The sequence below is a fragment of the Schistocerca americana genome, chromosome 4 (assembly GCF_021461395.2).
Source record: "Schistocerca americana isolate TAMUIC-IGC-003095 chromosome 4, iqSchAmer2.1, whole genome shotgun sequence".
Taxonomy (NCBI): Eukaryota; Metazoa; Arthropoda; class Insecta; order Orthoptera; family Acrididae; genus Schistocerca; species Schistocerca americana.
The window spans coordinates 735,551,587-735,567,158 of NC_060122.1; the positions used below are offsets into that span (position 1 = coordinate 735,551,587).

General features: G+C 40.3%; 1 protein-coding gene across 1 annotated transcript in view; it reads left to right on the forward strand.

Annotated features, from left to right (window-relative positions):
- Positions 1-15,572, forward strand: part of LOC124613763 — a 195,103-nt gene that overhangs the window by 144,047 nt on the left and 35,484 nt on the right. Inside the window, exon 8 of the mRNA XM_047142479.1 lies at positions 987-1,242. Coding sequence (XP_046998435.1) covers positions 987-1,242 — 256 coding nt within the window. The remainder of the gene's footprint in view (positions 1-986; positions 1,243-15,572) is intronic.

The window sequence follows — 15,572 nt, forward strand, 5'->3', positions numbered from 1 at the left end:
CTACCCTCCACCAGTGACTCCCCATCACTTCACCCCATTGCACTTCCAGAATCCCTTAATATGATTCTAATGCACTTACATGTGGTACAAAATATTTATTCTTAACCCATTTCATTTAACAATAAACATCAGTTTTATACCATTAAAATACTGTTTTTCATAATTTGTACTTTTTTAGTTCCCTGCTTCATGGAAACAAATACTCTTTTAGAAATAATGAACAAAATGTTTTTTGTAGCAAATACAATGTTTTTGTTCTCTCTCTCTCTCTCTCTCTCTCTCTCTCTCTCTCTCTCTCTCTCTCTCTCTCTCTCTCTCTCTCTCACTCACACACACACACACACACACACACACACACACACACACACACACAAGAAGAAGAAGAAGAAGAAGAAGAAGAAGAAGAAGGGGAAAAAAAAACACTGGCTGCGATGTTTAGTATGTTGCTCAGGCACACTCTACTACCACTATACAAAATGTTTTGACTGTGTGAATCATTTCCCCTATTCTTCCTTTGTTGATGGACTGTAATGGTGATTTTTCATTCCCTCTCACATTTGAATTTACTGAGAATACTACTGTCATATATTTTGCAGCATTGTTGTAGGCAACTTTTCCTTGTCCTTCCCCCTCCCCCTTCATTGTGCTCTCCCTGTGTGAAAGGAGTTTACCATTAAACATGAGCTTAGATCTTAAGAGACCACTTTACAACCAATATTACATTTTTTATGAGATAATGGAAACTCCGAGTTGGAATTTTTTACATTAGAGGAAAAGATAGATTACTACTTACCATAAAGATGACATGTTAAGTTGCAGACAGGCACAATCAAAACACACTTTATGAGTTAGCATATTTTAGTTGCATTTGTTTGCAACTTAACATGTCATCTTTACAGTAAGTAACAATCTGTCTTTTCCTATATTGTTCATTTCATCTTCAGTTGTAATGGATTCAGTTGTATTGTAATTGTGTTTTTTTCCAGGTTGCAGACAGATCCTCTGGGGCAGGAATTTGGCTTAGCACATATATCTGATTTCCTTATTAAGAAGCCACTTCTTAGAAAAGATCTTTTTGAACTGCTGATGTTTTATAGCACTATGCCAGATGCCAGTTCTCGTGAAGAAGTTGTGAATGAAATTGTCAGAGCTTCCTTTTATTATTTTACAATCGGTCAAATGATTGTAATCAGTGATGCTTACTTAGTTGATATAGTGGCATATCGGAGATATGATGTCAGTGTAAGTGTATGTGCCTAAGTAAACTGTGGAATAGTTGTAGGCACACTTTTTTTTTAAATGTATGTTAATGAATTTCCATATAAAACCGTTCATCTTGTGATCAACATTTGTTGATTTACTTTGAGTTAGTGTGTAGTTCTTTTTATTTACATCAGTGTGAGCTTATTTGACACCTAGAAAAATAAATGCAACGCTATGAAGATAATCAGCTTTGTAACTCTAATCTCATTGCACAGAGAATAATCTAAAATGTCATTTAAATATTTATATTATATTTATAGTACACTACCAGTATATTTTGTTGGTAACATGTAAACAGTGGATTCACTGAAACTTGCATAACAGATGGTCTTACATCTGTGAATGACACTTGCCCCAATTAATCTTAATATTTTAATAAAGAGGCTGGAATCACAGGGATAAGGATAGTAGATACTGAGTGGTTTCCATCTTACACAGCTAACAAAACATAAGCACTGGCCTCAAATAAAGACAACTATCTTGTAATGAAAATTGAGGATGGATTATAATATGAGAACAGAGCACTACTCACCGGAAAGGAGACAAACTTTTTGGACAAAATCTCATTTGTTCATTCATTTACATATCGTATTCCACAAATTCCATCATGCAGGAGAGCCTTGAAGGATGTGGAACAACTAAAGTTATTCATTAACTGGGAGAAATCACTGTGGACTACTTCTATAGCATGTACAATAACAAATTATAACCAGTGGTAATCTAATCGTAGTGATAATTGCTTCTAAATTACATCAAATATGGATGTTATGAGAAACAACTTTGTTTTGAAAAAGGCTGCTGCTGCTGCTTCTTCTTCTCTTACTGTTCAGGTCTAATACTTTGAACAAAGCATTTTTAGTTTCACATGGAACATTCATCAGTTGTTTGTATACTGGCTAAGGCAAAACCTGTTTAATATGAAAATTAGAAAAAATTATTCTCTTAAGTCCAGAATTTCTGGTAAACTGTGAGTAATGAAATAGTCTTTTACTGTACTTTGTATAATATTGAGGATTTTCAGTTGTCTGCCTGGTGTACACTGCAGCCTATCAGACTTCTGCACTGGAGAGTAAAACTTTGTTTCTAACCTTAGTAGGGATGCATAGTGTATATGAAAATTATTTTTGGTTCTCATATTGTTGTTGTGAATTGCCCAGCTCATCCTAAATTGCTCTTGTTAGAAACCATAAATATCATTCAGAAACATCTGTATTGGCATGTAAGTACAATAATTCCTTCCTGTGTCCCTGAACAGCTATCTGTGAGATGTTTGGTTAACAACTGCTCACGATATTCATACTTGCAAGCATTTGCAGTAAAATTTCCCCAGAAAATCATGCCTACATGTCAACACAGTGGCAAAGCAAGCAGAACTGTGCTTTCATTTAGCATTTTATGTGTGCTGACATCACCACACTTTATTCTTGCTCTGGATTACTAGAATTTTCAAATGCTAGGTTTTATTTAGTTTTTGTTTCTTAGAAATTTAGGCAGCTGTATCCTCATTCAGACATTCCCACCCCTCTCCCAAAATTTGAGAGTATAGACACAATAAAAAGCACAAACACACACACAAATATTCAAGCTTTCGCAACCCCTGGTTTCTTCATCAGGAAAGAGGGAAGGAGAGGGAAAGACAAAAGGATGTGGGTTATGCTCCATTTAGTTTTTTCCTTCAATAGAAGTCCTTTATTCTCAACATTAGCAGTGTTTTTGACATACATGAGTCTGTGAACATAACCTCAATAATAGCTCAAGATAGGAAATTAACTTACGGAAACTCAAACTTATTCTCTAGTTCACAGTTTGTTTTACATAATAACTTTATTAAGCAAGTGTAGGATGAACAAAGACCACAAGATAATCAGCTGTAAATAATAATCCACTCCCATATGCACCCCCGTCTGCCTGTCGGTCTTAGTTTCCGTTATCCTTTTTCATTCCATGTGGTTTAATGCAGCTCATTGAGATATCGCAGTCTGCAGTTGAAAGCACTTCAAAAGAGTTTTTGTGCATAAAGATTGTGTCACTGGTACTTTTACCATTTACACAATTTTGCAGGTCTTGCACACTGTTTTCGTAAATAACTTTAGTCTAATTTTCGCTAGCAGGTGTCATGCTTTGTGGAACTTGTCAAGTATTTTGCTCACTTTTTCTAAGCTGAAAAGTCAAGATATCCACTTTCAGAGCACTGATTATAAATTGTAAGCTGGACACACGTTCGTTTAACTTCGTGATTTCGTCGCTACAATTTGCACATGAATTCTCTTTAATGGCAAAATTACTCTTTTTTTTTTATGGAGAACTTATCCTCTTTGCGTGTATGTTGCATCACAATGAGCTCTGGCCGCCTGGTAAAACAGTCAATGATCATTACCAAATAACAAAGTCTAGTAGAGTATGGTAGTGGTTCTATGATGTCCAAACATAAGTGTGGAAACATGGCTGATATCAAAGTGCACAACAGGTGTGAAAGCATGCCTGCTGATCTTATTGTCTGGTTTGTCAGGCATGCATGACAGTCTTTCTGCACTCTCATCCACACAACTCTAGTGGACACCAAGTTGGCTGTCGCCTGGACTTCTGAATGTGCCAAGTTATTTGGTGTGTCAAAATCTTCCCAACAGTATTGTTCCAGTATGTAGGGTCACTGCCTTCCTCTTTTTGTGTCACACCAAGTAGCATCTAGCACATTGTGAACTGGCAACACCAGAGCTGCAGCACAGTTTGCTGCTCCTTTATGCAACTGCAAGAAAAAGGCATCCTTCTGTTGTTTTAATGCTATCTTTGTCCAATGAATAGAGTTTAAACTGGCGCAGTTCCGACACAGGACCTCTGCAACCAGGTTGTCTTTCCCTGCTATGTGCTGCACATTGCTTAGAGCTATGTAATGTATTCAACCTGCCTGTACTGATGGGGTGAATTGAAATTAGGTCATACTGAGAAATGATCACCAGTGGCTCATGATCAATAGAAACTGCAAAATGTCTCCATTCAGTGGATGGGCTGAAATGTTCATTTGTGGAATAAATAGCAAGCAACACTGGGGTGCCACCGACTTTCAATTGCAGAGTCGTTCTCACTGCTGTTTGATTCTCATCTGCCATAAGTGCCAAGGGGCATTCAATCTTCAGGGTCTCAACAGCACTGCCTGTTCTAGGTGTTTATTGATGTCCTGGAAAGCTGCTTCAGTAGCTGTACTCCATGATACATTACAATTACTTGCAGTACTCTTGCTGCCGAGGAACACTGTCAGTTGCTCTTGGATGGCAGTCAAGTGTGGCAGATGCCTAAGAATCTATGAAGTCCCTCTCAAGTTGTATAAAAGGCATCAGTAGGACTACTTTGACCCGTTGTGGCAATGGTGACAGTCCTGCCAGGCAGACAAAGTATCCCAGGAAATTTAAACTCAGTTTTCCTCAATACACACTTCGCTACATTAATAACACCTCCATATTCTTGTAGGCAGTTGAAAAGCTACCACAGGTGTGCTGCATGCTGTTGTGTTGTATCAGAAAACACACATCATCCATGTAGTAAAAAACATATGGTAATTCTGTATAGGGGACCGGCGAGTTGGAAGGAGCAGACCATCGGAGACACTGGCAATCATGAGGGGTCTTTTTGCAAAGAACCAATCACCACCTCAATCTAAGTCTACTAAATGTAAATGGAATGAGACTAAAGATTCAATGAATACCAGCTGCCCTTTGGGTATCACGTACTGAAGGTGGTCAGGCCTTGCTGCTGTTAATCTGTTTGTTATTCAGAAAGGTGTTGATGCAATTGCAGGCACTCTGAGATCCTGCTCTTATTCATGTAATGGAACTTTGCTTCTGGAGACCAATCATGATTTTAAAGCCCAACAGCTGCTTACAGCTTCACTCCTCCATGGCTTTCCTGTTTGTGTTGAGGCCCATTGAATGCTGAATTCTTTGTGTGTGGTGTTTACACTCAGCTGCTTGATGGTCTGAGCAAGGGAGAAATCCAAACTTACCCGCAGATCAGGGCATCACTACAGTCTGTAGGGTAATAAAAAAAATTTGATGCAACCTTAGTGCCTACACACACTCCTTTTCTCACATTTGATCACTTAGTGTGTCCATCAAAGATCAAAGCAGGCTATGAAGTCATCACTCTCCAACCGTATATTCCAAACCTGATGTGTTGCTACCAGTGACAATGTTGCAACCACTGTTGCATGTCTTCTCAAAACATGGCTAAATGTGTTACTTGTGATGGAGATGCTCACAAGAGCAACTGCCTGCCTCCTCTTCCCCGCTGCATCAATTGCAGTGTTGACTGTCCAGCTTCATCCCGAGACTGCCCTATGTATGTTGATGATCGGACCATCCAGGAGATCCAGATGAAGGAAAAAGTACCCTACCCTGTTGCTCACAACTGGTTGGCTAGTCAAAAGCCCTGCATTTTACCATCTGGCACTTACAGTACCCATTCTTGCTACACCTCACTACACGGCCACGCAGACTTGCAATCTCAAATTCAGCTGTAAAATTGCCCTGTATCAAGGTAGCATCCCCATTGCCTCCTCCTCCTCCTCCTCCTCCTCCTCCACCACCACCACCAGCTGTGCAACAAGCCAACAAATCTTCATCCCTGGTGGTGAAATCACCTGCTTTACAAATGGCAGGCCAGAAAAGACAAAAGGAATACTCCCGCAAAGACTTCTCATGTCTGAGTTTTCATCTGTCAACTGCAAAGGCTGCAAGAAAACAAAGACAAACAGCCTTCTCCTTCCCTGACTCAGAGAGCCTCTCTGATGGTGTTGCCACATGATTACCTCACCCAGTCAACCTCCATTTCACTGGTGCACATTGCCTACTATTTTCCTGCCTTCAAATCTGCAGATTGGCCCAGAGAGAATGGCAATGCCTCTGTAGATCATGTGGAACAGGATCCTTCAGCCTCTGCGCCCTGTGGCAGATTCTTCAAAGGCTGGCACTCAGCAGTTACTGAGGTGACAAATCTTCATTTGTTCCCTCCTCCCCTTTCCCTGTTACGACTTAACTACAGTGGAATGTTCACAGCATTAGATTCAACATGGAGGAATTATGGCTGCTCTTGGAATCACAGCGTCCACTTATTTTCTGCCTCCAAGAAACAAAATTGCAACCTCTTGCATTTCCTTCCAGTCCGCTTTGACCTTGCCTCCATAGATAGCATTCCATCTCATAGGGGAGTAATGCTGTGCACTGGGATGATGTTCATTTCTAAAACATCTCACTGAACACTTGGGTGCAAGCTGTTAGTCTGTGTTATCCTTCCTCACTTCACCTTTTCTCTTTGAATCATCTACATCCCTCTGTCATTCGATATCACATCGTCAGACTTCCTCCATGTCATTGGTCAACTCCCCACCCATTTTTACTGCTCAGTGACTTTAATGAACATCATCCTCTTCGAGCTCTTCCAGAATATGTCCAAGATGTGCCCTCTCAGTTGACCTTCTCAGTCAACTTGACCTCATTTGTCTTAACACTGGAGCACCCACATTCCTTTCAGAACCCATGCGTACCTATTCCCATTTGGACCTCATGTTCTGCACTGCCCAACTTGCCCATTGCATCAAGTGGCCCATTCTCTCTGACACATACTTGAGTGAACATTTCCTGTGCACTATCCGTTTGCTGACTCCTACCTCACCTACATGTAAACCCAGTTGGCAGCTTCCTAAAACTGACTGGGGGCTTTACTTCTCCCTGTTACCCTTCAATGAACAACATTTCCCCAGTTGTGATGACCAGGTAGAGTACCTTTCAAACGTTATCCTTATCACCACAGAACGTTCCATACCTCGCACTTCATCTTTACCATGCCGTGTCCCAGTCCTTTGGAGGATGATGTGGTTCACACTCAGAGCCATGCTCTCTGCATTTTTAACCATTATCCTATGGTGGTGAACTGTGTTCATTATTAACAGTTGCATGTGCAGTGTTGTCACATTCTTTGGGAAAGCAAAACAGCTATTGGATTTCATTTACTAGTTCTTTCAATGGTTTTGCTCCCTCTCCCACTATGTGGGGCAACCTACACTGGCTCTCTGGGACCAAGGTCCATTTCCCAATTTCCAGCCTGACCATAGCAGATGATGTCATTGTGGACCCTATTGGTATCCCCAACACCTTACGCTGCTATTTCATGGAGATTTGTAGCTCCAGCAACTATCACCCCACCTTCCTCCCTCGGGAGTGAGTGGAGGATGTTCAGATAATACCCTTCTCCACTCTGATTCGTGAATGCTACAATGCCGTCTTTAATATGACATCATGCTCTCACTTGATCCAGATATTTTGCCCCAGGACTGGATAATGTTCACGTTCAGAAGTTGCAGCACCTTTGTCTTGCAGACAAGCACTTCCTCCTTCATATGTACAATTGCATGTTTCCCACATGCTGGGGTGAAGCCACAGTCGACCCGTACCAAGGCCCGGTAATGACAAACACTGTCCTTCTAGCTACTGCCCGATTTCTCTCACCAGCTGTGTTTGCAGGGTGATTGAACATATGGTTCATGGCCGGTTGGTATGGAGGCTATATTCTTGCTCTCCCTAACCATTACACTATATGATTTTGAACATGCTGTTCTGCAGTTGACCATGCCATCAGTTTGTCATCCCATCATGAAGGGTTTTCCGCAGAAATACCTAACTGTGGCAGTTTTCTTTCCTTTTAGAGTAAGGCTAAGACATCTGCTGGAGGGCTGGTATCCTAAGAATGTCCAAAGTATGTCTGTATTCAGCCTTTACCAACACATTTATCCAGGAGAATGGGGTGCCACAGGGCTCCATCCTGAGTGTTGTCCTCTTTGTTGTAGCCATTACTGTCAAATAATGAAGTAGATGTCAAATGTAATATCCAAAACCAAAGAAACAAAACAAAACAAAGAACATGAAAAAACAAAACAGGGATAGCCTCTTGCCACCTCCGTGTTAGCTATTCCTGGATTCGACAGTGTGAGACCTTATTGTTTCAGTTAAATCCTTCAGGAGCCCATCTTTTATGGTTGCACTGTGAAATTGCAAACACTATCACCATGTATGACAATCATCATAAGGCAGACAAGTACACATATAGCAGTGTATATGCGCACTTCCAACTTATATCTGACTACTGCATCTTTATCATATATGGTTGAGTTTGTTGTTAAACATATTACTAGATTTACTACACAAGAGCTTTCTAAAATTTCAAAAATTGAAGTGAGGGTAGGATTTCAAAATATATAAAAATGTTTAAAGATACGTTTGTATAATTGTAAAGTACAGTAGCAACCATGGAAATTATGTTTCCTCATTTTTGTTTATATCTCTTACTGTTTCAATGATACGAGGGTTGGAACTTTAATAGTGGCACCTATTTATTTAGAGCGCATACAAAATAAATACATGTTTCAAAGCTTTACTGACCTTCAGAGTAGTCACCAGCATCTTGCATAACCCGTTGCCAGTGATGTGGAAGTTGTAGGATACTCTTAGCAGTGCCAGTTGTGTTGACATGTCGAGCAGTGCTGTCTATTGCCCGACAAATTTGTAACAGTTCTGAAGTGCCGTGAAGTGTTTCCTCAGTTTACAAATCGAGTTGAACTGACAAGGGATTAAGTCAGGACAGTGCAGTAGGTGGTATAGCACTTAGCAGCCCCATCAGTCAAACAAATCAGTAACAGCTTGCACTGTACATGCTTGAGCATTGTCCTGCAAAATGACGGTTAGGTTCTGCAGAAATTGTCAGCACTTCTGTCTCAAAGCTTGTCATAGGTTGTGTTCAAAAAATGAACAGCCTAGAGAAAGAAGTGGTGACACTTTCTGCAGGATTAGAACATCATTTAACAGGACAGTGTGCGGATGCAAGCTGTTACTGATTTGTTTGACTGATGGGGCTGCTAAGTGCTGTACCAGCTACTGCACTCCTCTAACTTAAGTCCTTGTGAGTTCAACTTGACTTCTAAACTGAAGGAAACACTTAACAGCATTCGCTTCAGAATTGCTACAAATTCGTCAGGCAGCAGACCGCGCCACTCGAACTGTCAATGCAACTGGCACTGCAAAGAGTATCCTACAACTTCCAACTTTACTGGCAATGGGTTATACACAATGCTGGTAACTACTTTGAAGGTCAGTAAAACTTTGAAACATGTATCTATTTTGTATAGGCTGTAAATAAATAGTTGCCACTATTAAAGTTCCAACCCTCATATGTGCTCAGACAGATAACAACTGTGTTTTCTTTGGGAGCATTTTCACCACTTCAAAGGCCATACGGACAAGTATAAAAAAAAATACATGTATCATTTTTACGTAGACAAAAAAGCATTCAAAGTGTATCAGAATTGGCAAGTGGCACTCGGGTAGTGGTACGTGTTGGAGCCATATGTCTACGCAAAAGTGCTATTGCTAAGATGTGTGTTAAGGGTGAGAAACTTATGGTGATAGATTGAATCTGGAGTAGTTTCCTTAGGAAGCAAGTGATGTCCAAGATGAACAAAGAAGTGAATGAAGTTCAAGAACAACATTGGATGTTGCATGAAGTCAAGGTGTGATGGGTTCACACACTCATCGGGAACATGGCAGGTAGCATGAAGCTAATCTGCTGGAGCAACAGCCAAACTTGAACTCTGTGAGGTAACAGAGAAATAGGATGTACCCCGTACTGGCAGTCAAGGGAGTCAACAGAAAAGGAGGCATAGGATGGGTGGCTAGGCATGATAAACAGCATTCATATATATGAGGAGAACATCAAGCTGATATGACAGCAATAGTTCAGCAGCTTCTGCAAAGACACTAAACTGGGCTAGGGTAAAAGGCACTGGTGTCCAAATGGATTCCACAATGCTGGATTAAGATCACTTAAGAGGGATGGATGTGGAGATGAACAAACAAAACACGCATAGTCTACTTTCAAGCTGTCAAGAGATTGGTACAAATGGAGGAGGGTGGCCTGATCTGCTCCGTAGGAAGTCCCATTTAGAACAGGTAAGACATTGAGGGACTGGGTACAGTAGGAAGCCAGGTACGACATGTAGGATGGCCAAGAAAATTTTCTATCACGTATGAGCCCCAGGAATTTCGTAGTTTTAGGAAATGAAAGAGCAATGGGCCCAAGATGTAGAGATGCTGGAAGAAACCCATTGCACTGCCAGAAATTCATACAAATGGTTTCATCAGTGGAAAAGTGAATGCCACTGTCAATGCTCCATGAATAAAGACAATTGAGGCATAAATGAAGACACTGCTCAATGACACAAGTCTGTGAAGAACTGCAATAGATCACAAAGTCATCAACAAAAAGAGAGCAGGAGATGCCCAGTTCCCAATGAGTGTTAACTCATCACTACCTTGGCTTTGTGCAGCAGCCCATGTTTAGGTTGTGTTGCATTATCTTTGATAGACAGTGCAATGCACTTGTGTACCCTTGATCACTGCACGCCTCGTCTGGGTCTGTCAACACTGACATTGTACTGTTGATGATTGGAAACATGTTGCCTGGTGATACCAGTCTCATTTCAAATTGTATCGAGTGGATGGACGTGTACGGGCATGAAGACAACCTCATGAATCCATGGACCCTGCATGTTAGCAACGGACTGTTCAAGCTGGTGGAGGCTCTGTAATGGTATGGGGCATGTGTAGTTGAAGTGTATTATCCATTGCAAAGAAGTTCTGTACACACACACACACACACACACACACACACACACACACACACACACACAAACACACCACACAAACACACACACACACACCACACACCACACACACACCTGATTATTGCAATATTATTGCACAATGTAGAGCATGTACCACTATTTTTAAAGCAATAATTAACGGGAGGTTTGTCAGGTTTTTCTGTGATGTATCCACTCTTGAACCACACATTCCTAAACATGTTCACAAATCAAGGGGATGAAAACTGATTATGAATCCAAGATTGAATTTTCAGGATATTATTCCTCCGATGCAAATTTACACCATAACGATATAGTAGGATTACATCAGAGAACTGTTTTAGAAAACTCTTCCATGGTCTGAATGTGTAAACATAAAGTGGCAGGATTATGCAGTTGTTCCAGCAGGAATCATCATACATTGTACACCCTTATTTCCTTATTACATGGATTTGTGATAGATCACCAGAAGAGTCCATTGCAGGAAAGACCAATCTACACTAGAAAATATTATGAAGGCTGTGGTAACTATGAGAATGTAGGAAGCATTAATATGGACTTACATTGGGGCGCATGCATATTGAGACATATACTATGACCATGTACTCCAGGGGGGAGGGCAGTGATACGAGCATGATGCCCCCTACCTACCAAAGATCACTGCACACGCACGCATGGCCCCCTCATGTTTACAACAATACACGTCATGCGGCAGGGGTGAATGGACATTGAAATGCTCAGCAGAAAGAGAATGATGAGGAAGTGTTGGATGGCTGGACAACAGGATAGTTATGCACTAACGTATGCATGCATTCAACAGTGTGCACACAGGGGCACATATTGTCTTTTGGTAATCACAGCTCCTATAAACAGATGGCCGGAATTTGCAGACCAAACGTCAGATTGAAATCAAATAGAGTATACAGAATGTAACAGATCTAGTGTATACATGTTTATTCTGAATACTGAATGATGAATCCAAAGAATGTATTACACCTGTTACGCAAAAACTTTGATCATCCACAATATGATATGGTCTCTTTCATTACCAACGAAGAAACATTGTTCGCATTACATTTAAAAATTTGATTAAAGAGTCCATCAACACTGATGTATTTGTAGACAGTTACAGTGCTTGGACCTATGATGGCAAAAGTGTGTTTCCTGAGGCTGTCACAACGGAAGAGGTGTTTGAAGAGTGTTATGAGGATGTTGTAGAAGACAGTACGAAGAGTAAATTGGTGATGGATGTCAAATATAAAAAGAAGGGCAGTTAAGTTTTGGCATGGAAAAAGGAATAAGAGTTTAAAAACAGTCCAACATAATTTCAGAAAGGTTAAGGATATAAAATCACTATATGGATGGGAATCACAAGTCATTGAAGGTGAGACACGAAGCAGCAAATTATTACAGATTTCAAAATATGTATTGGAAGAATTCTGGAAGGCATGCAGTAAATCACTACCTTTTCATAACTTGGACATGAAACAAGGGCAGGAGATGAAGTTAGTCGTGCCACCTATTCACAGCACCTATGAAATTGGTTCACTAATTTAAGGTAAGGCATAGAATTATTTCCAGAAAGATTAATAAATCTGTTACTCAAAAACAATTAACCAATTTAGAACAATTAGTAGAACAAGCTAATGCAAATGTAAAATTGAATATTACATCATTAGGAGAGGACAATGTTTACAATTCAGAACAACCTGGATTTAATTTGTAGACATGTGCAGGTTGTACTCTATCCTTCAAAGATATACTAAAAATTGAATGTCTCGCTCAATCATTGACTTTGTTAACCCATAACTACATGATGTAGCCAATACTGTCTGCAAGTGGTGTTTTACAACCCCCTTTGCTCATAGTCCTGCGGGAAACAGGTGGCCAGTTTGCACTCATTGCTCGACAAACTATGTGCAAAGCTGATAATATTGTTGCACTTGCTTTGACATCTGGTAAGTTAACATCAGATCATGCTATTAAACAGTTTGCGGATGTTTACTTACCTACTGTTGGCGAATGATCTGTTCTGTGTTTGGATTCCTGGGCAGGACAAACAAAAAATAAATTTAATAACATAAACAAAGGTAATAATGATGTAAAAATTATGATGATTCCTGCTTCAACAACTGGCATAATCCAGCCACTTGACGTTTACACATTCAGACCATGGAAGAATTTTCTAAAACAGTTCTCTGATGTAATCCTACTGTACAGTTATGATGTAAATTTGCACATGAGAAACAATATCCTGAAAATTCAGTCTTTAATTCATAATCAGTTTTCATTTCCTCGATTGGTGAACATGTTCAAGTATGTGTGGTTCAAGAGAAACCTGATGAATATGAACCTCCTGTTACTTATTGCTTTAAAATTGTGATACATGCTGTAAATTGTGCAATAATATTGCAATAATCACATGGCCACGGTGCATTTTGTGTGTGTGTGTGTGTGTGTGTGTGTGTGTGTGTGTGTGTAGCATTTGAAATGGATGATACAATGCTCCCTCATTATTGCACCGACTAGCAAAGGTTATGTAAAAAGTAGATATCAAACGTAATATCCAAAACCAAACAACCAAAGAAATGAAACAAATAAAATAAAGACCATAAAAACAAAATGGAAATAGCCTCTCACCACCTCCATCTTGGTTATTCCCAGATTCAATGGAGAGTGAGACCTTACTGTTTCTATTAAATCCTTCAGGAGCCTGTCTTTTATGGCTGCACCATGAAATGACAAAAAAAACTATCACCATTTACGACAACCATTATATGGCAGACAGAGAGCACAGATAGCGGTATATAGGCATACTTCCAACTAATATCTGACTACTGCATCTTTGGGATGTAAGTATATCGTATACGGTTGCATTTGTTGTTAAATATACTATTAGCATTACCGTACAAGGACTTTTCACTGTTTCAGAAATTGTGAGATGAGGGGGAGGATTTCAAAATACATCATTTTTTTAAAGATGTGATTGTATGGTTGTAAAGTACAGCAGCAGCCACAGAAATCAGAAGAATTAGTGCAACAGATCCAAGAAAGCTTCCAATTGCTAGTTCTTAAGGGATTCACTGTGAAGTTTATATGGGTCTGCTGGTCACATTGGTCTGATGGGAACTGAGGCTGCTGACACTGCTGTCACGGCTGCAGTCCTCCTACCTTGGCCTGCTAACTCATCCATTCAATCAGATGATCTGTGTGTTGCCATCTGTCAGCAGGTGGCATCACTTTAGCATCACCACTGGTGTTCTCTTCATGGGAACGAGCTCCAAGGAATTGAACCTCTCCCAGTGGTTTGGCCGACCTCCTCTCAACTCTCTCACTCGACCATTTTAGCTAGATTGCATATTGGGCACTGTCATTTTAGCCATAGTCATTTATTTGGTATGAGCCCCCACCACTATGTGCTCATTGTCATCCACGTTTGATAGTTCACCATCTCCTGACCAAATGCCCCACCCCCCTTTCCCTTTTTTCTTTTTTTTTAACTACATTTTACCTTTTATACATCATAGCAATATAGCAAAGGATGTTTAATCTTTAGTTTGGGACATTTCTTGCCTCTACAGCATATTTTGTGGACTTTTCTCCAAGAGGAAGTCTTTGTTCTTTGCTCTCTTCCCTTCGATTGATCTGACTTGACATGTAGTTGTTTTTAATGTACTTTTCATATTAGTGTTCTTACGCTATAACATGGGAGCTTATGACCTCAGTTGTTTTTGTACCCTAAAACAGAACAAAACACACAGTGTGTCACAGGCACCTCTTGGACAGACACTGTCCTCTGAAACTATATTGATAAGAAACTTTTCATCTGATAATTGGCCCTGTATAAACAATTAGTGTGATTGTTCTACAGCTGCTAACATGGTGTTTGCATATCTTATTACTTCACTTTGGTCTGGGCACTTGTGTTGTTGCTGATGGATATTGTCCTTTACCGCCAGTCTCTGAAATTTGGATAATTGAGGCGTTGAGAGTATTGACACACTGAGTCATTGAAACGCCTATAATATCAGCCCCACTGCTCCAGCAAGTCTTGTTACATGGCAGTTTTCCTGTCTTTCAAACTGCTACATTGTAGCTGCTGTTGGTGTGTCGCTACCTAAGTGTTCAATATTGCTGCTTCTCCTGCTAGTTGCTCCATGGTGAGTTCGGCCTTTGCTTGTTGTTGGTAAGAGGCTGTTGTATGTGTTACAGGACCATTTTCTTCAGCTTCCACCTCTGCCTTTTCCCACATTCTTGACTATTGCCGATTTTTGCATATGTGCAAATCTCTCTTAAGCTGTTTGCAATGGTGTCTGCTTTCTTTGCCAAGTCTTGCAGTGGCACCTCTGTTTGTACCTCAGTGATGGCATGGATGGTGGCTGGAAATTTACAGAGCCATAATGCACATAAAGACTGTTTAGGTGGAAGTTCAGAGTCTGGTAATGTACGTGTTTTGAGCACTAGTCTTACAACCCATGTTTTCATCTGCAAGAATTTTTTGTAATCACCATTCTGGTGAGTGTGTTTCCTCTAGTGTAGCATAACTTTGCTGTGACAAAGTTTCTTCGGTTTCCCCAATCAGTTCTAAATCCAGACATGAAACAATGATACTAAATATGTCAATGTT